This window comes from Mesoplodon mirus, assembly GCF_964341445.2.
Source record: "Mesoplodon mirus genome assembly, chromosome: 4".
Lineage (NCBI taxonomy): Eukaryota > Metazoa > Chordata > Mammalia > Artiodactyla > Ziphiidae > Mesoplodon > Mesoplodon mirus.
The window spans coordinates 19,421,201-19,448,037 of NC_138979.1; the positions used below are offsets into that span (position 1 = coordinate 19,421,201).

At 44.3% G+C, this 26,837-nt stretch overlaps 1 protein-coding gene across 1 annotated transcript in view; it reads left to right on the plus strand.

The window, feature by feature from the left end:
- Window positions 1-19,414, plus strand: part of CCDC3 (coiled-coil domain containing 3) — a 110,882-nt gene extending 91,468 nt beyond the window's left edge. Inside the window, exon 3 of the mRNA XM_082616824.1 lies at window positions 17,526-19,414. Coding sequence (XP_082472950.1) covers window positions 17,526-17,801 — 276 coding nt within the window. The 3' untranslated portion in view covers window positions 17,802-19,414. The remainder of the gene's footprint in view (window positions 1-17,525) is intronic.
- The last annotated feature ends 7,423 nt before the right edge of the window (window positions 19,415-26,837 follow it).

Genomic DNA, 26,837 nt, shown 5'->3' on the forward strand with positions numbered 1-26,837 from the left:
GAATTGGTACAGCCGCTATGGAGAACGGTATGGAGGTTCCTTAAAAAACTACAAATAGAACTACCATATGACCCAGCAATCCCACTACTGGGCATATACCCTGAGAAAACCATAATTCAAAAAGAGACATGTACCAAAATGTTCATAGCAGCCCTATTTACAATAGCCCGGAGATGGAAACAACCTAAGTGTCCATCATCGGATGAATGGATAAAGAAGATGTGGCACATATATACAATGGAATATTACTCAGCCATAAAAAGAAATGAAATTGAGCTATTTGTAATGAGGTGGATAGACCTAGAGTCTGTCATACAGAGTGAAGTAAGTCAGAAAGAGAAAGACAAATACTGTATGCTAACACATATATATGGAATTTAAGAAAAAAAAATGTCATGAAGAACATAGGGGTAAGACAGGAATAAAGACACAGACCTACTAGAGAATGGACTTGAGGATATGGGGAGGGGGAAGGGTAAGCTGTGACAAAGTGAAAGAGCGGCATGGACATATATACACTACCAAACGTGAGGTAAATAGCTAGTGGGAAGCAGCCGCATAGCACAGGGAGATCAGCTTGGTACTTTGTGACCGCCTGGAGGGGTGGGATAGGGAGGGTGGGAGGGAGACGCAAAAGGGAGGGGATATGGAAACATATGTATATGTATAACTGATTAAATTTGTTATAAAGCAAAAAAATAAAATAAAATAAAATTAAAAAAAAAAAAAAAAAAAAAGAAAAAGAGGGAGAGGACTCAAATCAATAAAATTAGGAATGAAAAAGGAGAAATTACAACAGACACCGCAGAAATACAAAGCATCCTAAGAGACTACTATAAGCAACTCTATGCCAATAAAATGGACAACCTGGAAGAAATGGACAAATTCTTAGAAAGGTATAACTTTCCAAGACTGAACCAGGAAGAAATAGAAAATGTGAACAGACCAATCACAAGTAATGAAATTGAAACTGTGATGAAAAATCTTCCAACAAACAAAAGTTCAGGACCAGATGGCTTCACAGGTGAATTCTATCAAACATGTAGAGAAGCGCTAACACCCATCCTTCTCAAACTCTTCCAAAAAATTGAGGAAGAAGGAACACTCCCAAACTCATTCTATGAGGCCACATAGTAACAAAACCAGACAAAGATACTACAAAAAAAAGAACATTACAGACCAATATCACTGATGAATATAGATGCAAAAAATCCTCAACAAAATAATAGCAAACAGAATCCAACAGCACATGAAAAGGATCATACACCATGATCAGGTGGGATTTATCCCAGAGATGCAAGGACTCTTCAATATATGCAAATCATTCAGTGTGATACACCGTATTAACAAATTGAAGAACAAAAACCATATGATCATCTCAATAAATGCAGAAAAGGCTTTTGACAAAATTCAACACCCATTTATGATAAAAACTCTCCAGAAAGTGGGCAGAGAGGGAACCTACCTCAACGTAATAAAGGCCATATACGACAAACCCACAGCAAACATCATTCTCAATGGTGAAAAACTGAAAGCATTTCCTCTAAGATCAGGAACAAGACAAGGATGTCCACTCTCACCACTACTATTCAACATAGTTTTGGAAGTCCTAGCCACAGCAATCAGAGAAGAAAAAGAAATAAAAGGAATCCAAATAGGAAAAGAAGAAGTAAAACTGTCACTTTGCAGATGACATGATACTATACATAGACAATCCTAAAGATACCACCAGAAAACTACTAGAGCTAAGCAATGAATTTGGTAAAGTTGCAGGAACCTAGAAAAATGGTACAGATGAACCGGTTTGCAGGGCAGAATTTGAGACACAGATGTAGAGAACAAACGTATGGACACCAAGGGGGGAAAGTGGGGGGGGGTGGGGTTGGTGGTGTGATGAATTGGGTGATTGGGATTGACATGTATACACTGATGTGAATAAAATTGATGACTAATAAGAACCTGCTGTATAAAAAAATAAAATTAAGTAAAAAAGAAGACACACAACAAGACAAACACATATGTGTGCGTGCACACACACACACACACATACCACAGGGGAAAGAATAATAACTTGAATACATTAAAATGAAAAACTTCCATAAAACAAAACACATTCTAAAAAATAAAGATGGACCCTAAAGAGAGAGAAATTATTTTTCAATACACATAAGGAACAGAAAGTTAGTGTCCAGATATAAAGAACTCCTATGATGCAGTAAGATAAGACAAACAACCCAAAAGAAAAGTGAGCAAAGAATATGATAGGCACATCACAGGAGGGGAACTCAAATGGTCACTAAACATATGAAAAGATGCTTAACCTCACTAACAGACAAGGAAATGAAAATCCAAATAAAAAGTCAAAAAAAAAAAAATAAAAAAATAAAAGCACAGGTCTTGTGTAGAAATTCATGCTTTCTCAAGAGGTGAAGGCCAGGATTCCGGAGGCCTGCTTGAGACCCTTGTGACAATGGCTTCATTTTATGGGGTTAGCCTCTTATTCCTAGGGCCTAAGCCCTCCCTATTTGCAGGCAGAGCCCACTTTCCACAGAGATAAAGACCTTCTGCTTGGTAAGGGGTCCTGGGTCACAGCTTTGCTATTGGTGACATTGGACAAGAGTCCTTCTATGTCTTTCTGCTCCAGCTCAAACCCTACCATGTCAAAGAGAGGCTAAGGGATTGAGAGTGACATATTCACCAAGGAACTCCAGTCATCCCTTTCATCCCATTTTAATAACTACCCCCCACCCCCCCACAGACACACACAGACACACTTTCCGGCTGTCCCTTTGCTTCATCTTGGTTTCTTCAGGCCATTGTCAAGGTGGCCTTCCTCTTGCTCTATCTCCCTAGAGTAGGGAACAGCTGGGCCCTGGGTCTGAGGGATGCCTACGAAGAGTGTTGATGTCTTAGATGTGCACTAACGTTCCACCAAGACCACAGAGCTTGTTGCATCCCACCGTGTTTTCTCTCATTTATTATTTTATGGTATCTTTTTTTGTGTGTGTGGTACGCGGGTCTCTCCCTGTTGTGGCCTCTCCCGTTGTGGAGCACAGGCTCCGGACCTGCAGGCTCAGCGGCCATGGCTCACGGGCCCAGCTGCTCCACGGCATGTGAGATCTTCCCAGACCGGGGCACGAACCCGTGTCCCCTGCATCGGCAGGCGGACTCTCAACCACTGCGCCACCAGGGAAGCCCCTCATTTATTATTTTAAAATGCAGCATGTGAAGAACGTCATAAAATGTAACTCAGCCTTCTCTTTGATGTTATGTTCCAACCCACTATTGGATTCTGTCCTTTCAAAATGAACAGCCAGCCATATTAAAACCCAGTCCTCTTTTTTAACTTTTCATTTTATACTGGAGCATAGGTGATTAACAACGTTGGGTTAGTTTCAGGTGTACAGCAAAGTGATTCAGTTATACATATACATGTATCTATTCTTTTTCAAATTCTTTTCCCATTTAGGTTGTTACATAATATTGAGCAGAGCTCCCTGTGCAATACCCTGTTGGTTATCCATTTTAAATACAGCAGTGTGTACATGTCAATCCCCCCGAAAACCCAGTCCTCTTCTTTTAATAGACTTTGCTTGGATTCTTTTATCTTGTTCTTGGTTCAAGGATCTGTCATAACTTAGAGAACGATCATGACTTAGTGAGAGTGGATATAAAGTGCTGAGCCTAGTACGTGGCCATATTAAACTGTCAGAAAGTTATATAGATGATATCTGGTCATATACTATCTAAATAATGAGTTCTCGGGCCTCCCTGGTGGCGCAGTGGTTGAGAGTCCGCCTGCCGATGCAGGGGATACGGGTTCGTGCCCCGGTCTGGGAGGATCCCATATGCCGCGGAGCGGCTGGGCCCGTGAGCCATGGCCGCTGGGCCTGCGCATCCGGAGCCTGTGCTCCGCAACGGGAGAGGCCACAACAGTGAGAGGCCCGCATACCACAAAAAAAAAAAAAAAAAAAAAAAAAAAATAATGAGTTCTCTAGAGTCTCCTGTGGCACCTTCAAGGGGCTCATTTTGGCCAGAAGAGGGCAGTGTGGCACATGTTCCCTCCCCCCAACCCCCTTAACAGTGGCAAAAGCTCTTTGTTAAATGACAGGTATTTTTGGAACACTTAACTTGATTCAGATGTTTTAGTGTATGCCTAAAATGGCCAGGGCAACAAGGCTACAAAGACCATGGTGAAATAGGCCTTCGGCAGTTTGTGATGTGACGAGGGCAGTGCATGTACCCCCGGGGCTGTGTGGTGCTTCGTGTGTGCTGTATGAATAGCTCTGCATGCTATGGAGATGGGGGAGTAGGAAACGTTATGTGTAATTGGAGAGACACCTATGGAAAGTGTCATGGGGATGGACCTGCAGAATGGTTCTAGGACTGCCAGACAGAGCTGGGGTCAACCAGCCCTCCAGGAGGAAGGAAGAGCATGCAGAGAGGCCCAGAGATGGGAAAGAACAAGACATACTGGGGAACAACTAGAGCCAGGTTGCTTTGGGCATAAAGTGTGTGAACAGGAGGAGGATAAGTAAGACTGGAGATGCAGGCTGGGTCCAGTCACAAAGGTCTTAAGGGTTTTAAGAGATTGAACTGTATACCATAATAATCACCAACATTTAGTGGACATTTACTATGTACCAGGGGGTCTTAGTCTGTTTGGGCTGCCATAACAAAATTCCACCTACTGGGGGACTTGTAAACAACAGAAATTTTTTGCTCAAGGTTCTAGAGGCTGGAAGTCCAAGGTCAGGGAACCGGCATGGACGGGTGAGGGCCCTCTTGCAGGTCACAGACTTCTTGTATCTTCACTGGCAGAGGGGGCAAGGGAGTTCTCAGGCCTCCTTTATAAGGACGTTAATCCCATTCATGAGAGCTCTGCCCTTGAGGCCTAATCCCCCACCAAAGTTTCTATCATAAATGGATGTTGAATTTTGTCAAATGCTTTTTCTGCATTTATTGATAGGATTTTTATCCTTCATTTTATTAATGTGTAGCACATTAACTGATTTGCAGATGTTGAACCATCTTTGCACCCCTGGAATAAATGCGCCTTGATTATGGTATATGGTTCTATTAATATATTGTTGAAAAGAGTTTGTTAATGTTTTGTTGAGGATCTTTGCATCTGTATTCATCAAGGATACTGGCTTGTGATTTCTGTGGTGTCCTTGTCTGGTTTTGGTATTAAGGTAATACTGGCCTTGTAAAATGAGTTTGGAAGTGTTCTCTCTTCTGATTTTTGGAAGAGTTTGAGAAGGATTGGTATTCATTTTTCTTTAAATGTTTGGTAGAATTCACCACTGAAGCCATATGGTCCTGGACTTCTGTTTCTTGGGAAGTTTTTGATTAGTGGTTCAACCTCTTTACTAGTACTTGGGAAGTTTTTGATTACTGATTCAATCTCTTTGCTAGTACTTGGTCTGTTCAGATTTTCTATTTATTTTGTGATTTAGTGTGGGTAGGTTGTATGTTTCTAGGAATTTATCCATTTCTTCAAATTGTCCAGTTTGGTGGTGTATAATTGTTCATAGTCTCTTATGACCTGCTCTAATAGCTGTAATACCTCCTTTCATTTCTGATTTTATATATGGCTCTTTCCTTCGCTGAATCTAGCTGAAGATTACTATTTTTTCAGAAAACCAGCTTTTAGTCCTTCTACTAAATTTGGGCTTTATTTTTTCTTTTTCTAGGTCCTTGAGGTGTAAAGTTAGGTTGTTTATTTGAGATTTTTCTTGTTTTATCATGTAGGCATTTATCACTATAAACTTCCCTCTTACAACTGATGTTATTGCATCCCGCAAGTTATGGTATGTTTTATTTCTTGATTTTCTCTTTTGACCCTTTTGTTGTTCAGGAGCATGTTTAATCTCCACATATTTTTGAATCTTCCAGTTTTATTCTATAATTGATTTCTACTTTTATACCATTGTGGTCAGAAAAGCTGCTTGGTAAGATTTCAGCGTTCTAATTTATTATCTATCCTGGAGAATGTTTCCTGTGCATATGAGAAGAATCTGTGTTCTGTTGCTTTTTATTTTTTTTATTTTTTTTTTTTTGCGGTACGCGGGCCTCTCACTGTTGTGGTCTCTCCCGTTGTGGAGCACAGGCTCCGGACGCGCAGGCTCAGCGGCCATGACTCATGGGCCCAGCCGCTCCGCGGCATGTGGGATCTTCCCGGACCGGGGAACCCGTGTCCGCTGCATCGGCAGGAGGACTCTCAACCACAGCGCCACCAGGGAAGCCCTGTTCTGTTGCTTTTAGATTGAATGTTCTGTAAATGTTAAGTCTATCTGGTCTAACGTAGTTTAAGTCCAGTGTTTCCTTATTTTTCTGTCTGTATGATCTATTTATTATTGATGGGGGATACTGAAGTCCCCTACTATTATTGTATTGCTGTCTATTTCCCCCTTTAGGTCTGTTAATATTTGCTTTATATATTTAGATGCTCCTATGTTGAGTGCATAAGTATTTACAAATGTTATATCCTCTTGATGAATTGATCCCTTTATCATTATATTAATGACCTTTGTTTCTTATTATAGTTTGTCTTATAGTGTAAGTACAGCTACCCCAGCTTGCTTTTGGTTTCCATTTGCATGGAATATCGTTTTCCATTCCTTTACTTTCAGTCTCTGTGTGTCCTTAAAGCTGAAGTGAGTCTCTTTTAGGCAGCATATAGATGGGTCATATTTTATATCCATTCAGCCACTCTGTCTTTATTTATTTACTTTATTTATTTTTGGCTGCGTTGGGTCTTTGTTGCTGCATGCGGGCTTTTTCTAGCTGCAGCGAGCGGGGGCTACTCTTCGTTGTGGTGCGTGGGCTTCTCATTGCGGTGGCTTCTCTTGTTGTGGAGCACGGGCTCTAGGTGTGCAAGCTTCAGTAGTTGCGGCACATGGTCTTAGTTGCTCCGCGGCATGTGGGATCTTCCTGGACCAGGGCTCGAACCCGTGTCCCCTGCATTGGCAGGCAGATTCTTAATCCCTGTGCCACCACGGAAGTCCCGCCACTCTGTCTTTTGATTGGAGATAGTCCATTTACATTTAATGTAATTATTTATAGGTATGTACTTATTACCATTTTGTTAATTTCTTTCTGGTTGTTTTGTAATTCCTCTGTTCCTTTCTCTTCTCTTGCTCTTTGTTGTTTGTTTGATGATTTTCTGTAGTGGTAGAGTCCTTTCTCTTTATATTTTGTTTATCTACTATAGGTTTTTGCTTTGTAGTTACCATGAGGTTTATGTAAAACAACTTGTAACAGTCCATTTTAAGTTAATAACTTATTTTCCAATGCCTTTGATGTCACAAATACATCTTTTTATCTTGTGTATCCACTAACAAATTATATAGTTATTTTTCTACTTTTATCTTTTAACCTTCATACTAGCTTTACAAGTGATTAACCCACTGCCTTTATGACATTAGATTATTCTGAATTTTACTATATATTTACCTTTACCAGTGAGATTCATACTTTTTAATGTTTTCTTGCTACTAATTAGCACCTCTATTCAGCTTGAATAACTCCCTTTAACATTTCTTGTAAGGCTGGTCTAGTAGTGATGAAATTCTCTTGCTTTTGCTTGTCTAGAAAATTCTTTCTCTCTCCTTCAGTTCTGAAGGACAGTTTTCCAGGGTAGAGTATTCTTAGTTGGCAGATTTTTTTTTTCTTTCAGCTCTTTATAGCTGTATATCATGCCACTCCCTCTGACCTGTAAAGTTTCTGCTGAAAAATCTGCTGATCGTCTTGTAGGTTCCCCTTGTACATAACAAGTTATTTTTCTCTCGTTGCTTTTAAGATTCCTCCTTGTCTTTAACTGTTGATACTTGAATTACAATGTATCTTGGTGTGGGTCTCTTTGGGTTCATCTTATTTAATACTCTCTGGGTTTCCTGGATCTGGATCTAGGTTAGGGAAGTTTTCAGCCATTATTTCTTCAATTAAGTTTTCTGCCCCTTTCTCTCTTCCTCTTTAGGGACCCCTTTTGCTTAATGTTGTCTCGTAAGTCCCTTAGGCTATCTTCAGTCTTCTTCATTCTCTTTTCGTTTTGCTGTTCTGATTGGATGAGCTCCACTGCCCTGTCTTTGAGTTCCGTGATCCTTTTTTTCTGCTTCATCCGGTCTGCTGTTGAACACCTCTGTTGTATTTTTCAGTTCAGCTACTGTATTCTTCAGCTCTGTCGCTTCTGTTTGGTACTTTCTCATATTCTTGATCTCCGTTGAAATTCTCATTTTATGCATGCATTCTTCTCCTGAGCTCTGTGAGCATCTTTATCACCATTCTTTTGAGCTCTTTATCAGGTAAATTACTCATCTCCATTTCATTAAGGTCTTTTTCTGAGGTTTTATCTTATTCTTTCCTTTGGAAATATTCCTCTGTTTCTTCATTTTTCCTTGACAATCTATGGCTTATATGCGTTAGATGAAACAACTACCTCTCCCAGTCTTGAAGGAGTGGCTTTGTGTAGGAGATGAACCTTATCGTTCAACTCTGCCCTACCTCTTGGATATGTCTCAAACCTTTGTGATTGTCCAAGAAGCCTACTTTATTCTTAGTGGCTCGTAGTAGTTGAGGGTGTGCCAAGACCTGTCAGGGCAGGATTTCAGTCAGCACCTAGATTCAGGCCGATTGGAAGCCAAGCCCTCATGTAGAAGCTTTTACAGTTTGCAAATATCTCTTTTAGGAGAAGACTGGGAACTGGGCATTTCTGTCTGCTCCCTCTGCCTTGAACCCCATGGTAATAGCCAGTTAAGAACTATTTCTTTGTTTGCTACCATCCCGATGAACCCATGAACACAAGCTCCGCTGGCCACCAGAGCCACGCTATCAAGGGATGTGTTCTCTGGGTGACTGACAGACACAAAAGCTAGGGTGTCAGATGTGTACATAAGCCCCTTTCTTGGAGACACCACAACCTAGGGTGGAGTAGAGGGAAAGCATGACAATGGATCCCGAAGGCCATAGTCTTTGTCGAGTATTTCAGTTGGCCTTTAGCTGTGTGTTCAGTGAGAAGCCTGCCCCTCAGGCCAGAGCTTTCAGATAAGCGAATTGGTTGCTTTTCAGTCAGCTGCCTCTGCACTGGGCCTTGGTGCTGGGTAGCCAGGTGAGTCTGTGTGAGCCCTTTAAGAACTGTTCTCAGTTCACTCATAGCCTGTGGGTCTCAGGGAGGCAAGCCCTGGTGGCTTTCAAACCTGGAAGTTTCAGGGGCTCGTCTCTCAGGTGCAGGTCTTAAAAGTTGGGGTGCCAGATGTGGGGTTCAACCCCTTTGCTCCTCAGGGATAAGCTCAGTTGTCAGTTCCCTCTTGATTGCAGGTTGCTGCACTGGGTTTACGATGAGATTGTCTCAGCCTCTCCTACTTGCTTCAATGTGCGTTTTTTTCTCGGTTGTCTGGTATATAGGGGTCACTCGTAGTTTTGGGGTTCCTTTCAGGGGAAGATGTTCTGTATGTAGCTGTAGATTCGGTGTGTCCATGGTGGGAGGTGAGCTCAGAATCCTCTTATGTCACCATCTTGAACTGGAACCGTATTTCTTGTCTTTTTGATGACAGGTGTGAGTGATACCTCATTGTGGGTTTTGTTTGTTTTTTTCAGGCAAGGCTTTATTGGGGCCCCTACTGCAGCAGGGGCGAGTGAGAACAACAGGTTCCCTTGCTTGCCCGCTCCCTGAGAGGGGGCGAGCTTGTTCCTTATATGGGGTGAGGGTAGGGGTGTGTCCAGGGGTTGGGCCGAAGGGGTAGCTTAGGTGTTTTGCCCACCCCTTAGGTGGTGTTGTGTGCAGGGGGCATGTGCAGTCCCCTGCTTTTGCTCCAGGCTCCTCAAAATGACAGTTGGGTTTTTTTGGTCTCTGTATCTTTTGTCCAGAATTTGCCCCAACTGAGCATGCACGCAGTAATTTTTAGTCCCATACAGTTTCTTTTAATTTGTTGCTGGAGGAGAGGGGTGTCCAGGTGCAAGCACTGCAGCAAAGGGTCCCGGGTCCCAGCCTGTCTCATCCCCCCTGAGAGACTCTACACATTTATTAAGGGGAAGAGGCTGAAGGTCTCTTCTTCTGAAACTTCCTCCTGCTGGACAGGGGCCACAGACCCTAACCCTCCCCTAGAGGGGAAGTGTCCCTCGCTGACTGTTCCAAGGACAAGTAGGGACCTGGGCCACTTTCTGCTGGAATGGGCTGAATTTCTTGAGCCATCATGAGCCTTACTTCAAACTGTTGGAGCCTAAAAGACACAAACTTAACCAAAAGGTTAAACAAAACAAAGGCTAAAAAGGAGAAGAACAACAATTGCCATTAAAGCACCTAGAAAGGGAAGGAACCAGGTTAACTTTGGGCTTCCTTGACTGTTGACCACCCCTGTGGTGACAAGGTGGTGACACCTTGACTGTTTGTCACCCCTGACAAAATTATAAAGCCACTCTGCCTGAGCTTGTATTTCCTTAATATTAACTTTTACGTGTTCTGTTGCATTGATCCCAGTGCAGCGGGAAGTATTAGTTATCGCACAAACTCTGCCTTGCTCTGCCAGAAGGCACTCAAGGGCCAGACGATTGTCAAGAACCACATCAGCCAAGGAAACAAGAGAGGTCCCAAATCCCATTAAGGCTTCAAATAGGAGCCAACCCACTACATCATTTTACTTACCTGTTGATGGTACCTGTCTTTGGAGTAGGTGTCTCAGATCTTCCGCTGGCTCACAGGTGCATGGTTCTTCTGTTGTGACCCGTGGGGTTTCTGGAAGTAAAAGCTTTAGTCTGGACAGATGTACCCAAGAGATACCCCTTGCAGTTTGACAGCAGTGGGGGTGGTTAAAATTACTTTATAGTGGTCCTTCCATTTTGGCAACAGTTGGTCTTTGGGGGAGCCCTCTTTCCAGGTATTGAGAAGAACTTGGTCCCTGGGGTTTATTTGTGAAGGAACTGCTCCTTCCTCTGTATTTTTAGTGGGAGCTGGCAGTGCCTTGTAGGCATAGTCCTGGATTGCCTTCTGAACTTGTCCTAGAATAATATATCTCAGGGTCTGGTTCACTTCCTCATCCAGTAGAATGTCAGTAGTAAGAAAAGGCCTCCCGTAGGTCATTTCAAGTGGACTAAGTTTCAGACCACTCCTGGGGGCTACACGGACCCTGAGGAGTACAGTAAGAGGCAGGTTGGTCCAGGGTGCATGAGTCTCTGGGCAGAGCTTTGCTAAGGTTTTCTTTAAAGGATGGTTCATTTTCTCTCCCTTCCCTGAAGACTGGGGGTGCCAAGAGGTGTGTAGCTTGTAGTCTAGCCCTAGGGCTGTTGTGAGCCCCTGTGTGATTTTGGCTATAAAAGAGGGCCCGTTATCACTCTGCAGGGACTTTGGAAGTCCAAACCGAGGAATTATTTCTTTTAAAAGGGACTTACAGACTTGCATGGCATTTTCAGATCGGGTGGGGAAGGCTTTAACCCATCCTGTGAAAGAATCAACAAACACTAGAAGATATTTATATTCTGATCATGGGGGCATTTGGGTGAAATCTAACTGCCAGTCTTCCCCCGGGTATGTCCCTCAGCATTGAATTGGCCTGAGTAACGAAGGGGGGATTGGATGGGCCTGTGGGTTATTACAGTCAAGGCAAGCGTTACTTGTTCTTTTAAGCCCCTTTCCTGAAAAAGCCTTTTGCATCAAGTCCCATAGTGCATCCCTCGCATAGTGGGTGGCGTCATGTAAGCTCTTGGTGAGTTTCCATTGTTGGGCTTCAGGGATTAGAAACATATCTTCCTTTTTATACCAGCCTGTGCTTCCCTTCTCAGAGCTCCATTTCTCAGCATTTTCTTATTCCTGTGGGGAAAACTGGGGAAGGCTAAGGAGTTCAGGGGGGCCAATCACTAGAGCCTTAACTTGTTCAGGTTCCTGCAGCTAAGCTGCCTGTTTTGCAATTTGATCAGTTTTGCTGTTCCCTTGGCTCGCAAAAGATCCATCCCTCTGATGGCCCCTGCAGTGGATTACTGCTAGCTGGGTAGGAAGCTACACTGCTTCTAACAGACGAGAATCAAATCTTTATGTTTTATGGGGGAACTTCAAGTGGTTAACATTCCTCTTTCTTTCCATGTGGCAACATGAGCGTGTAGTATGTGGAACCCATATTTAGAGTCAGTGAAAATATTTAATTTCTTATCCTGCCCTAATTGCAAAGCTCTCATTAAGGTTCGTAAGTCTTGCACAAACCGACACTCCCCGTTAGGCTTCTGTACGGGGAGGATCAGGGTGCTGCAAGGGGATTGGCAGGGCCTAATGAGTCCGTGTTTCAGGAACCTGCTGAGCAGCGGCTGGAGTCCCCTCAGGGCCTTAGGCTTTAAAGGATATTGTCTCTTCCAGGGGTATTTCTCCCCAGGCCTTAACCTTATTTTTATTGGGGGAACACGCTTTGCCCTTCCTGGCACCGAGCTATCCCAAACTGCAGGATCTGCCTGTTCTGTAATTTCTTGGGGGATGTCTTGGGGCATATTTTGATGCCCAACAGGTGGGTCATCTGGGACTACTAAGAGATGCATTCTCCGTTCGGATTACCTTCTTGGATTCACCCTGACCTAAGAATATACTAGCTCCTAACTTATTTAGCAAATCTCTCCCGAGGAAAGGGACAGGGCATTCTGTCATGTACAAAAAGGAGTGAATAATAATAATCGACCCGATTCCACAGGCGAGAGGGGATGGTGAATCGCCTTTCCTTTGGCTGTCCATCGACTCCCATCACAGCACAGTCATGGCTGGAGAGGGGGGCCAGCTGGCCAAGTCAGAGCAGAGCAGGCGGCTCCAGCGTCTACAAGAAATTCAGTTCTCCTACCTGCCACATCGAGGGTGACCCGAGGCTCCGCTGCAGTCATGAGGATGGATCTGGAGCCGGGCAGGCGCTCGGGCCCCTTCAGTTGGTGCGCGGGAATCTCTCATCCGAGAGGTTTGCAAGGAACTGGGGCCGGTCGGGGCTGCCCCTCAGGCGTCCCACAGGAGGGCGCCCAGGACATTCTGCCTTCCAGCGCCCCCCTTTCTGACAAAAGGCACACTGGTTTGGGTCCAAGGGGCTTCTTGGTGGTCTGTCCAGCCTTCTCGGCCCTCCAGGGTCCCCTCGAGGTGGTAGGTGGATCAGAGCAGCCAGAAGCTGCGTTTTCTTTATCAGCCTCTTATCCTTATTGGCCTCCTCTGTTAAGTCTCGGTTGTTACAGACCTTGAAGGCCTCCTCAGGGTTGACAGCGGGGCTGGGGGCCCAGCCGCAAGCTTCTGTAACTGTCTCCAGATATCAGGAGTAGCCTTGGTGATAAAATGCATGGCCCAGAGTGTCCTCCCTTCTGCGGACTCAGGGTCTGTATTGGTGTCCTTCCTGAATGCCTCTGTCACCCGGCTCAGGAAGCCTGCTGGGCTTTCACCTTTTTCCTGTGTAACCTCTCAGACCTTATCGTAATTGACTGGCTTCACCATACACCTTTCCATTCTTTCTGATAGACAAGTAGTCTAATGTCTCATCCTAGCCTACACAGTCTTCATAGTCCCAGTATGGGTCATGTTCTGGGACTGCGCCCCACCTACCTGATAAATTTGGCTGTGTGGATTGGTGGCCATCTGCGGGTTCCCTGGCCTTTCTCAGTATGCGCTCCTTTTCATCAGGGGCGTGCAACACGGGGCCAGAATAACCATGATGTCCTGCCAGGGGAGAGAGAATGTCAATCCCAGCCTGATAAATTCATCCCTAAACTTGTCAGGGTTCTCTGAGAACCTGCCAAACCTCTCCTTCTGGGTTTCCTAAGTCTCCCATTGAGAAGGGGCTGTGCACTCTAATAATGCCTCCTTTGCCATCGCTACTTCCCGAAGCGGGGAAAGGCGGGGGCTGACTTTGAACCTGATCCTGGGAAAACTTTGTTCTTTTACAAGAGAGAGAAACCAAGCCCAGTCTTGCATCAACCTACTCTTAATAAACTCCATTTACCTAATTAAATTTAATCCAACCTTAGAAAATCCTGACCAAAGTTCCTAATGTTACTCTTCTGCAGACCTGCAACTTTCTGTGGCCATACTTTGTCCCTATTCTTCCCCCATTCAGAAACAGCCAGCTCTAGGACAAAGTCATCCTTTTTCCTTTCAACAAAATATATTTCCATTCCTCATACCTTCTTTTCTTAACGCATCCCACTTTCCTTAAGCAACCATGAACTGTCTTTCACATTAGCATTCCATAAATTGGTAGCCGACATCTCAAGGTGGCACTAAACAGCTTAATTTCTCTCTCAAGGTGGCACCAAACAGCTACATTTCTCACAAGAAGACAAAAGTAGGTAAATCTAGACCTGTTTAGCAATTAATGTTCCAATAGTTTATCTTATTTGAAATGGCCTGCATATACAATTCCTATCTTAATTCCTTTAGCTTCAAATTTACCGAAAATTGGAGAGACTGTTTTAGATGGTTGTTTCCAAAACATAATTATTCCTATGTAGTTTAGCAAAAAGTTCTTATCCCAGTTACATTTACTTAAAAATTTAACCATATCAGGTTATTGTCCCTGTTGACAGATTTTTATAACAGGAACAATATGCACTTATTGACTTCCAGTAACCCTAGATACAATGAAAGTATTGTACTTTATGTTGATGACTCTAAAGATGGGTCTGTATTAATTAAACCCGTAGCTTAAGTTAGACAAGTTAATTTCTATAGAAGCAGAGATCTCATAGTTTTCCCGCTTGAATTTAAAATGGCCTTTTTTTCCCCCCTCAGTCTGGGGGACTACAGATCAACCAGGTAGTTCCTGAGAGCCCAGGCAGAAGAGTTACATTGCAAAGGCAGAGGAGAGAGAGATGCAAGTTCCTGTCTTTTCTTTTTGTTCTTTAAAAGCCCACTAAGTAACCCAAGGCTGGAGTCTCAGGTAACGTGGGCTGTGTTTGTATGTGCTCACGATGTCGGCAGTGACTTCCAGGAACAGCTGCACAGACAAAAACTACATCACAAAGATACCCAGCGCAAAACTTAGACACAAACAAGAAGTTTTCAGGATTAAGGGGATGGGAGGGTAGGGGTAAGGACCAAGGGAGAGGTAAAGGGAGGAGGGACAGAAAAGACTGAAAAAGAGACAGAGAGATTGCCTTTTCAGCCCGCCCCCTGCGGCTGTCTATTCAGGTACCAATCTGCATGCTTCCAGAAAGGGCCAGTCAGTGAAGGAGGGTGCACCCTGTCCACTGGGGTGATCAAGCCCGGAAACCAGCCAGTTGTATGTCGTCTGTAGGTCCCCGACCCACAGGTGGGACTCTCACCCACGCATGCACTGGTATATAGAAATCTGCTGCTTCAGCTCGTTCCCAGCGGGACTTCTCTTGGCGGCAGGAAAATAAAGGTGAAAATATTGGGACGATCGGACTTACAGCCCACTACACGATATGAGGTTTGAACCTCTATCACTCTCAGAAATCTCCAGTCAGGGCGAGCCCGCTGGACCAAGGTCTGCAAGGTGTGAAGGGAGCCTCTCCCACCTCTGCTTATCACCCGTCAAGGTGAGCCACTGCCGGCCAGAGGGAGCAGTAGCTTGCCCGACATCCACTCTCTTAGAAGGACAGGACAAAAGGAGGAGAGGACAGAGAGAGAAGTAGAGAGATTTCAGGAGAGGGAAAATGGTGAGGGACAAAGGGGAGGGGAGAAGCGCTGCCTGGATGAGGGTACTGAGGCCCCTCGGGGGCCAGAAAGGTAGACTTACCAAACGAGGTGATGCTGAAACAAGAGGTTCCCATGGGGAAGCTGCGTTTGGTGGTCCCGGAGGTGCCCAGATCCTCTCCCCGAGAAGGGACAAGCCCCATGTTGGGCACCACAGAATATGTTACCAACTAGGGTTCTTGGCCTCCTTAATCAATAGAAATTGATCAGAGGCCAAGTTTAGTCAAGGCTTTATCAGGACCCCTGCTGCAGCAGAGCGGGGGTGGGGGGGTAGTGAGAACAAACAACAGGTTCCTTTGCTTGCCTGCTCCTCACTGTGGTTTTGATTTGTATTCTCCTGACGATTAGTGAGGTCTAGCACCTTCTCGTATACTCGTTGGCCATTTGTATATCTTCTTTGGAGAAATATCTGTTGAGGTTCTTTGCCTGAGAGGGGCTGGAGGAAGCTCACGGACCACTGAAGGGTCCACAGCCAGGATTGCTGTTTGTCTTTTTTTTTATGCTTTAAAATGAACAATCATTTAATGTATTATCATTTTTCACTTATAAACATACAATTTGCATATACAGGGAAAAATAGGTTCTGTGGACACAATAGAATACTAGAGACAGGCAAGCAATCAGAAAGACAGGCATGCATAGACTCCTCCTGGGTCCCTTGGTGGATCCCACAGTTCTCTTAAAGTCACTTTTGTTCATGGATAGATGCCATTTTTGTTGGGGGCGGGAAGAGGGATGTCTCATATGGCCATGATGCTAATGTCATTCCTCAACCTTCTTATAACAGTGTTAGTTGTTTTATGTGTGTGTGTATATATATATAAAATACAATTATAATTATTATATTATACTATATATAATATATAAATATACATTTGCACATACGGGAGTGTATCTATCAGATGAAGTCCCAGAATGACTAGATCAAAGGGTATATGCAATTTTCATTTTGACACAGATTACTCTTTATAGAAGTTTACACTCTACCCACAGTATATGAGAATCCCTATTTTCCCAAATGCTGATTCTGATTTTACCAAAGGGTAAAATCAAAATTTCATTTTGTTAAAAAGAAAAAAAAGCAATCCATTGTGGATCTACTTTGCATTTATCTTATTAAGTTTTTCATATAAGAGATTAAGAGATATTTGTATATTACCTTTCCTGTAGACTATTCATATCCTCTGTGCATCTTTGTTTCGGGCTTTGTTCTTTTACTTCTTGGGTCACTAGAGCTCTGTCCTTTTTGCTAGAGTGACGTATTTAGAATATCTTTTTTTTCTGTAAGAAACCAAGGGGGCTTAGGTAAGAAACAAAAACTCAATTTTTCAAAAGAGACACTCACTTCCAGCCCATCCCACGATGACTAGACAGGTTTCCAGAATGAGGGTATTTGCACCTCAGCACAGGCAAAGCCCTTTTGTGGAAATACGCTGAAGGCCCTCTGTGGATCCAGTTTCGCTTCCAAGTGGGTGATCCTCAAGCTTTGGCTTTACTGTAAAATGTTCTATAGCCAGATTAGAATTGAACAGGCAAAACTGCTGAGTGAGAGCAAAAAGTGAAGAGTGACCTGCTCCAACGGGGACTCAATAGGATGCAAATCGATAGGCACGTAAGAAGACAAAACCATGGAGTATCTTTTTAAAACAAAATTATCTAGGGTACCCAAACACAGAAAGCAAAAGAGGGGGCCTCTGCATTTGGGGTCCACAGGGTGAAAATAAGAAGGGGGCATGAGGACTGTCCTTATCCTGGGTTGGGGCCATTGGTGACATCGGGGTCTGTGTTGCCGGGCTGGCAGCACCAGGAAGCTTACCTGGGGAGGTTTTCTGAAACTCACCTACGTCTCCTGGTGTTTCCTCCCCAGCTCATGTGTTCCTCGGTGCAGAAGGCCCTGTTTGAGGAGGAGGACCACGTCAAGAAGCTGCAGCAGAAGCTGGCCACCCTGGAGAAGCGGAACAAGCAGCTGCGGGACCGGGTGAAGAAGGTCAAGAGGTCCCTGCGGCAGGCGCGGAAGAATGGCCGCCACCTGGAGCTGCTGAACCAGAAGCTGAGCAAGAAGCTGGCGGCCGCGGCAGGCGCGCTCCCGCACATCAACGCGCTGGGCCGCGAGCCCGCGGGCGCCGCCTACCTGCGGGGGTAGCAGGGATGGAGCCTTGGCCTCACCTGGGACCCGCCGAGGCCTCTCCCAGGGAGTGGAAAAGGACACTGGGCTTAGATGTGCACATAGCTCAAGAACTCTTGTAGATGATGATATTTTTACTGTGCATTTGGTAGCGTCTAGTTGGTTTACAGGGCGAGTCTCGTATCTCCTTGGCTGCCGGCCTCCTGCCCTTCCCTGGCCTTGTCCCAGACCCAGTGCTCTGATGCCGGCAGTGCCATGTGCTTGCCGGGGGCCTGTCCCTGGCTTCCAGGAGCAGCTTGGAAAAAGTGCACTTATTAGGGAAAGAACATTTTAGAATCTCTAGAGGTACAAGAACTCAAGGGGTTCAGCCTCCATTTCCGAAGAAAGGCAGTGTGGTCCCAGCTCTCAGCAGCAGGACAGCCGTTGGTTTGAAGGAATGATAGGTCGTGGAATCTTCTGGTGTCGTTAAGACTTAGGGAGCTCATCACAAGTCAGGGAGTGGAGCTAGAGGTGGCAGGTAATGAAGTAAGAAGAATTATACCTGATTTCCAACCTCAGCTATCCAGAGTTACAGAGATTTCCCATGGGCCACTTTAATCTAAAGGGGCATTGCCTTTATGGTGCTGTCCTGTTTCATGAAAGCACACTTCTAAGTTGGAAGAGCTCGAACGGTATCTCAGCCCCTGCTAAGTTCTAACTTACTGTTTGCTCAGTGATTACTTCCAACGTCTCTGAATTCGAGGTGAGCTGACCCAATACGTTGTGAACTTCTGTTGTGCAAAGACACCTCCTTACCTACTGGGGTCTGGGGACCCTGCCTCGTTGCTATCCAGGCTCTGCTCCCAGAAGGGCTTGTTGAGGGCATTCCGATCTTGGCTTCTTTATGCAAATGCTTTCCACCCACCTGGACTGTCCAGACAGACCCTGGGAGTAGTGTTTGCACATCAGCCCGCTTCTCACTGCATTAGATCCTCCGTACGATCGCTTCACCTTCTTTGGGAAGAAACCTCTAGAGAGAGTATTGCAAGTAAAAGATATTCACAATACCTAACACTTGAGCCCTTCACTTAGCCACATGTGATCGCGTCCCAGCTGTGTGACTAAGAAGTGCCCATCCCTTGGTTATCTTCTGATGATGGTTCTCCAAACCAACCAGTGTCCCTGCCCCTTTACCACCCCAGATACAGGAGGGCCCGACAATGCCGTCCTCTCCATTGGAAATGGCAGTTAGGGTCAGATTTCCATCCACTGCCTTTAGAAAAACCATGTCCTCCTTGCTCTGGCAGCGCGCCTGGGGCATGAGCCTTGTGACACTTGGGTCTTGATGGTAGGCGATGGCCTCAGAGGAGAAGTCAATGCCCTGGACTGCACAGCCTGGGGACTTTTGCTCAAGGGCTCTTTACTGCTAAGCTTCTGCCAGCACTTTATCAGCTGTAATCTTCATGGTCTGGTACCATAGAAGGCACATCTTGTGGTTTATTCTTCCCAGGGACGTTTCATTACAGCAGTTTTGCTGCCACCCAAGGGAATGACAAGCCTAACAGTAATTTACAGCCAGTGTTTGGAGAACTGTGGAAGCTGGATCTCTTCAGATGCATTATGTTCTGCCTTTTCAATAAACATGAGCAATAGTTCAGCCACAGCAGTAAAGCAATGCGTGTTTCTTTTGGAGCAGGGGGCCTGCAGGAGTTCCAGCTTTGGCCTGAAAAGGCCATTTAGATCCTCGGGGGGAAGCATCTGTGGGTCACACCTGAGGCATTTAGGAGATTGAGCTGAAGCCTCCTCTGCTTTCCCCATTGGGATGAGGCTAACCCTGTCTCTCCCCGGGTTCCCATCTCTCAACACACCTGCAGACAAGCAGTGTTATCCTGGCCTCACCTCACAAGGGACACGCAGCTTCATTAATCAATGTCTTCAAAAGTACATTAGGATCTGTGCCAACAGGAGCTCCCAGGTCCCCATTATCTGCTACGTTGTCATCTTACGGCAGCCCTCGCCACCCGCTCGTTGTACTAGTAGGAATTGTTCATGCAAGAAAAACCCAAGAATTGCTCAGAACTTGACACACATTGGCTGACCTGTCGTAGCACTATCTCTGAGCTGTGGGCCATGGTTTAGTTCCACTCAGCAGTTCAAGGAGGCTAAGTGACTTTGCCAAAGTCACATAATAAAGAGGCTGATAGAATCTAGCATCTTTAAACCAGGGTCCCCAGGAGGTACAAACTGGTGGCATGTGGGCCACACCTCATGTGGGGATGAGGTTTCTGTGCTTGAATGTCAACCTTCACTGGACTACGGTTCAGGCCGCTGTCTCTGCTACTATCGCACCCACCCCCGTTTGGGTTTTTTGTTTGTTTGTTTTTTAACACACATCACGCATTTGTGGTACCTACCTGGCAGCAGAAGTTAACAGGGATTCCCGCTTCTGTGGTGCAAATCCTCACCTTCCTTTGGGGAGAGAGAACGCAAAATCCAATCACCAACGACTATGGATCAGCTGTTCGCTCAGCAACGCCCACATTCTATGATGGTTTAAAAAAAAAAACAAAAACTAAGTACCCAGAATGCTTTAGGCTCTCGCACACACATCTCATTTAATATTCCTAATAATTTCATAAATAGTGATTCTGATCGCCATTTTCCAAGAGGAATCTGGGGCTTCAAGAGATTAACTTGCCCAGTGTACACAACTAGGACAGGTGGCCAAACCTCCAACACTGTCGTCTTTTCTCTTTGCACATGCTCACCTGTAGAATGGGGATAATCACTCCTACTGTAAAGGCCGTGAGGAGGACTGAAATTACTCATACAGATGCTTAGCATGACACCTGACACCCCACACGTACTCAGTAATATTACTCACAATAATCATCTATATTATATTGATAAATACTCACCAGAAAGGCCCAATGCATGTCAGAAATAAGAGTTTGGTGGGATTCCATGTAATTTTCTTGTCCGATTGCCATACAATATTCCAGCTCCTTTCCATTTTCCTTATTTCTGAACTACCTCCTTTTCTTTCACATTCAGTAGTTGGTTGTTCCTTCAAACTTACCAAGAAAATATAGTCCATCAGAAATGTGCTTGCTCACCTTCCTAGGGTCGACTTAAAAAATGCACAACCTAAAGGTTGAGAATTGCGTTTTACTCGGTGGACATACTGAGGACTTCAGCCTGGGAGGTGCCTCTCAGGTCGCTCTGAAGAGGTGAGCGAGGAGACAGGGTACGCAGGAGCTTTTGCAGAAACAAAGCAAAACACCACCAGATAGAACACTGAAAGATGGCGGTTAATTAAAGAAAAAAACAGACATCGCAAGTTAACGCATTTTCTACGTTATGGGAAGATGTGAGAGTCTGGGCTTATTGAAGTAATTCCTTTGATATGCACCTTAACTAGCTAGGGCCAGTGTCCTGTTTTCCTCCATCCTGAATCCCCTCAGGGTGCACAGTCAGGGCCGCTGCAGTGGCTGCTGGCTTGACGGCCGCAACATCCTTTGTTTACTGATATGGCAGGGGACATTCTTCATCCATACTAGCTTGTCACTCACACTGTCTAGTTTGCCCCCCTTCTCTCCTCCCTTCCAACTCAAAGGAAGGCTCATCCCTCTGGGCCACATCCAGGGTCAAACCCCTGCCCTGTTATCCTGAGTTCATATCGCTCCTCTCAAAACCTGGCTCCACCAATGTTCCCTCTTTTATCATAAATCTTTTCTTCGTTGGGGAATCCTGCCCTTATCCTCCAGCCATGCTCAGATTTATCCATCCTAGGAAAAAACAAAACAGTTTAGAAAGTACTGAAGCTTTCTTTAAAGATGGTGACACAGAAGGCTCCTGGACGCCCCCTCCTCCAACGGACACACCTAGCGAACGCCTACACCCAGGGCAACTCCCTCTGAAAGAAACTCAAACTGGCTAAGGACCTCTTATACAATGAGGGACCAAGAAAACACCTATGTCTTTCCTATGTATGAGTAGGAAAGGCTGAGACGTGCTGTTGCCATAAACCCCAGCCCTGGCACAGACTGTACAGCTGGAAGGAAATCCCCGAATGCCAGCTTCTCCTTGAGGGGTGAAGGGTTTGGACCCCACATCTGCAACCCCCAGGTTTTAAGACTCCTACCCGAGGGGTGGGCCTCCAAACACCTAGCTCTGAAAGCCAATGGGGTTTGCGTCCATGAGATCCACAGACTATAGCAAAAGAAGAAGCAGTTGTTAAAGGGCACAAGCACTCACTTCAGCCACCATCTCGGGGTCAGTGCAGAGGGAGCAGGGAAAAAACGCTCACCTTCACCTCCCAGTCTTTCCCTGAATGGGATCTACTTGGATACTTTAAAAGCTGCTGCCTGAGGGTCAGGCTTCTAATTGAGCCCATATCTAGGGGCTGACTGCCATCCTCCCCAAAGACCAGGGAAGCCAGTGGACACCACCCCTGTCCTCTCTCTCTGACCTGCTCCAAGTTGCCAGAATCTCCCTGAAAGAAACTTGTACACAAGTCTGCACCCCAGCCTTTGTGGCTGCTGTAGCTGATGGGTCCCCAGATCACCTAGCTCTGACAGTCACCAGTGCTTCCATTCACAAGTCCCATAGGACTACAGAAAACAGAGGCAGTTTTAAACTGGCCATCCCCCCAGGGATCAGCCTAGAAGGAGAAAACAGAAATGCCCAGTCTGCCGGTCTTTCCCTGAAAGGGGTCTCTTTGCATACTTCAAAAGCTTCTGCCTGAGGGTCAGCCTTCTAATGTACTATGCACCTAGGGCCTGATTGTGATCCTCTCTGAAGACCAGGGAAGCCCGCAGACACCTCTTCCTCCCTCTTTTTCTAGCCTGCTCCAGGTTGCTAGTTATCTCCCTGGAAGGAACTTGTATACATATCTGTGCCCCAGCTTTTGTGGCTGCCACCTCAGGGTGGCAACCCAAATTGCTTTAGTTCTGATAGCAAACAGGACTTACATTCGTGTAGCAAACAAAGAAGTTCTTAAAAGGCTCAAGAGTACACCCTGGCCACAAAGCTATACACCTGGGCCCAGTGCAGAGGGAGTAGGCAAAAACACCCAGCTCCCATTTCTCTCTGGAAGATGCCTATCTACATACTTTCCCAGCTGCTGCCTGAGGGCCCAGCTACCAACCAGGCTTCACGTAGGTGCTGTGTTCATTTCCTTTGGAATGCTGCCAAGTTGGCACACCTTCAACTACTGGGAGGTACTAGGAACAAAAAAGGTGGCTTGGACAATCACAAAGGTTACAGGAGCATGAGCCAGCCTGATAGATAAGGTTCATCTCCTACACAAGACCACTCTAGCAAGACTGGGAGAGGAGACTGCTTTATCTAATGTGCAAGAACAAACACAGAGTCAAGGAAAATGAAGGAAGAGAGGAATATATTCCAAACTAGAGACCAAGATAAAACTCCAGACACATCTCAATAAAACAGAGGTTAGTAAGTTATCTAACAGACTTCAACTAACAGACATAAAGACGCTCACTGTGGTCAGGGGCATCTTGGCTCCATCATCATTTGCATGAACAAAGTGAGAATTTCAACAAAGAGATAGAAAATATTAAAAAGTACCAATCAGATCACAAGGCTGAAGAGTATAATAAGTGAACTGAAAAATTCAATAGAGGGTTACAACAGCAGACTAGATCATAAAGATCCATAATCTTGAGATAAGGCAGTAGAATTCATCTCATCGTAGGAGCAAAAGACAAAAGATTGAAGAGAACTTAAGGGGTTTATGGGACACTATCAAACAGACCAATATACACATTTATAGGGGTGCCAGAAGAAGAGAAGGAGAAAGGGCAGAAAGCTAATTCAAAGAAATAATGGCTGAAACTTCCCTAACCTGGAGAAAGAAACAGGCATCCAGATCCAGGAAGCCCAGATTTTCAAAAAGGATGAAAACAAAGAGACTCACGCTGAGACACATTATAATTAAACTGTCAAAAGATAAAGACAAGGAGAAAATCTTAAAAGCAGCAAGAGAAAAACAACTTGTTATATACAAGAGAACACACACAAAATTATCAGATTATTTTAGCAGAAACTTTGCAGGCCAGAAGGGACTGGGATATGTATTCAAACTCCTGAAAGAAAAAAATCTACCAACCAAGAATAACCTATCCAGCAAAGTTGTCCTTCAGAATAGAAGGAGAACCTATTATATATACAAAACCCTAAAGACTCCACCAGAAAAAGTTCTTAGAACTAATAAACAAATTTAGTAAAGTTGCAGGATGCAAAATCTATATACACAAATCAGAACTGAAGGAGAGAGAGTTTTCCAGACAGGCAAAAACTGAAGGAGTTCAGCACCAATAGACTAACCCTACAAGAAATGTCAAAAAGATTTCTTTAAGCTGGAATAAAAGGGCACTAATAGTAACAGGAAACATATATAAAAGTATAAATCTTGCTGATAAAGGTAAATATGTAGTCAAATTCAGAATAATCTAATGCTGCAATCAATGATGGTGGGTTAATCACTTATATAACTAGTATAAAGGTTAAAAGGCAAAATAGTAAAAATAAATACAATAATTTGTTAATGGATACTAAAGATAAAAAGATGCAAATGTGATATCAAAAACATAAAATGTGCTGGGAGGGGAGAGTAAAAATGTAGAGTTTTAGAATCATTCAAACTTAAGTTGTCATCAGCTTAAAATAAACTGTTATAACTCTTATTTGTTTTATGTAAGCCTCATGGTAATCACAAAGCAAAACCCTACAGAAAACACACAAAAGATAAAGAAATCTAAGCACACCACTCAGAAAAACCATCAAATCACAAGGGAAGAGAACAAGAAAAGAAAGGAACAGAAGAATACAAAACATCCAGAAAACAATTAACAAAATATCAGTAAGTCCCTATCTATTAATAAGTGCATTAAATGTAAGTGAACTAAATTCTCCAACAAAAAGATATACAGCGGCTGAATGGATTAAAAAACAAACAAACGTAGCTTTACCAAGGATACAGCCTTTGAGAGAGTAAGGCAGGGTTGAGACCATCGGCACTGAATATGCGACTGAAACCGGCCTCTATATAAACTTTTAAGATTCTGGTGGGCAGGTGCAGAGAAGTACTCATCTTAACAGCTACAGGAGACAAGTCTCTTATGTTCACAGGCCAGGAACATGCAAGAATCAAGAGCAAATGTATTTCCACCTGTGTGGCTGACAGGGTCTTGGTGCTCTGGCCTGGTGTCAGGCCTGAGCCACTGAGGTGGGAGAGGCAAGTTTAGGACACTGGACCACCAGAGACCTCCCGGCCCCATGTAATATAAATTGGCGAGCGCTCCCCCAGAGATCTCCGTCTCAATGCTTAGCTCCAGCTCCACCCAACAGCCAGAAAGCTCCAGTGCTGGACATCGCACACCAAACAACTAGTAAGACAGGAACACAAACCCACCCATTAGCAGAGAGACTGCCCCAAATCATATTAAGTTCACAAACACCTCAAAACACACCACCGGACGTGGCCCTGCCCACCAGAGAGACAAGATCCAGCCCCACCGACCAGAACACAGGCACCAGTCCCCTCAACCACGAAGCCTACACAAGCCACTGAACCAACGTCACCCACTGGGGACAGATACCAAAAACAACAGGAACTACGAACCTGCAGCCTGCAAAAAGGAGACCCCAAACACAGTAAGTTAAACAAAATGAGTAGACAGAGAAATATGCAGCAGATGAAGGAGCAAGGTAAAAACCCACCAGACCAAACAAATGAAGAGGAAAAGGCAGGCTACCTGAAAAAGAATTCAGAGTAATGATGGTAAAGATGATCCAAAATCTTGGAAACAGAATGGAGAAAATACAAGAAACATTTAACAAGGGCCTAGAAGAACTAAAGAGCAAACAAACAATCATGAACAACACAATAAATGAAATGAAAAATTCTCTAGAAGGAATCAACAGCGGAATAACTGAGGCAGAAGAACAGAGAAGTGAGGTGGAAGATAAAATAGTGGAAATAACTACTGCAGAGCAGAAAAAAGAAAAAAGAATGAAAAGAATTGAGGACAGTCTCAGAGACTTCTGGGACAACATTAAACACACCAACATTCGAATTTTAGGGGTCCCAGAGGAAGAGAAAAAGAAAGCATCTGAGTAAATATTTGAGGAAATTATAGTCAAAAACTTCCCTAACATGGGCAAGGAAACAGTCAAGTCCAGGAAGCACAGAGTCCCATACAGGATAAATCTAAGGAGAAACATGGCAAACATATTAATCAAACTATCAAAACTTAAATACAAAGAAAAAATATTAAAAGCAGCAAGGGAAAAGCAACAAATAACATACAAGGGAAACACCATAACGTTAACAGCTGATCTTTCAGCAGAAACTTTGCAAGCCAGAAGCGAGTGGCACGATATATTTAAAGTGATGAAAGGGAAAAACCTACAACCAAGAGTACTCTACCCAGCAAGGATCTCATTCAGATTTGACGGAGAAATTAAAACGTTTACAGACAAGCAAAAGTTAAGAGAATTCAGCACCACCAAACTAGCTTTACAACAAATGCTAAAGGAACTTCTCTAGGCAGGAAACACAAGAGAAGGAAAACACCTACAAAAACAAACCCAAAACAATTAAGAAAATGGTAATAGGAACATACATATCGATAATTACCTTAAATGTAAATGGATTAAATGACTCAACCAAAAGACACAGATTGGCCGAATGGATACAAAAACAAGACCCGTATATATGCTGTCTACAAGAGACCCAGTTCAGATCTAGGGACACATACAGACTGAAAGTGAGGGGATGGAAAAAGATATTCCATGAAAATGGAAATCAAAAGTTGGAGTAGCAATTCTCATGCCAGACAAAATAGACTTTAAAATAAAGATTATTATAAGAGACAAAGGACACTACATAATGATCAAGGGATCAATCCAAGAAGATATAACACTTGTAAATATTTATGCACCCAACATAGGGGCACCTCAATACATAAGGCAAGTGCTAACAGCCATAAAAGGGGAAATCGACAGTAACACAATAATTGTAGGGGACTTTAACACCCCACTTTCACC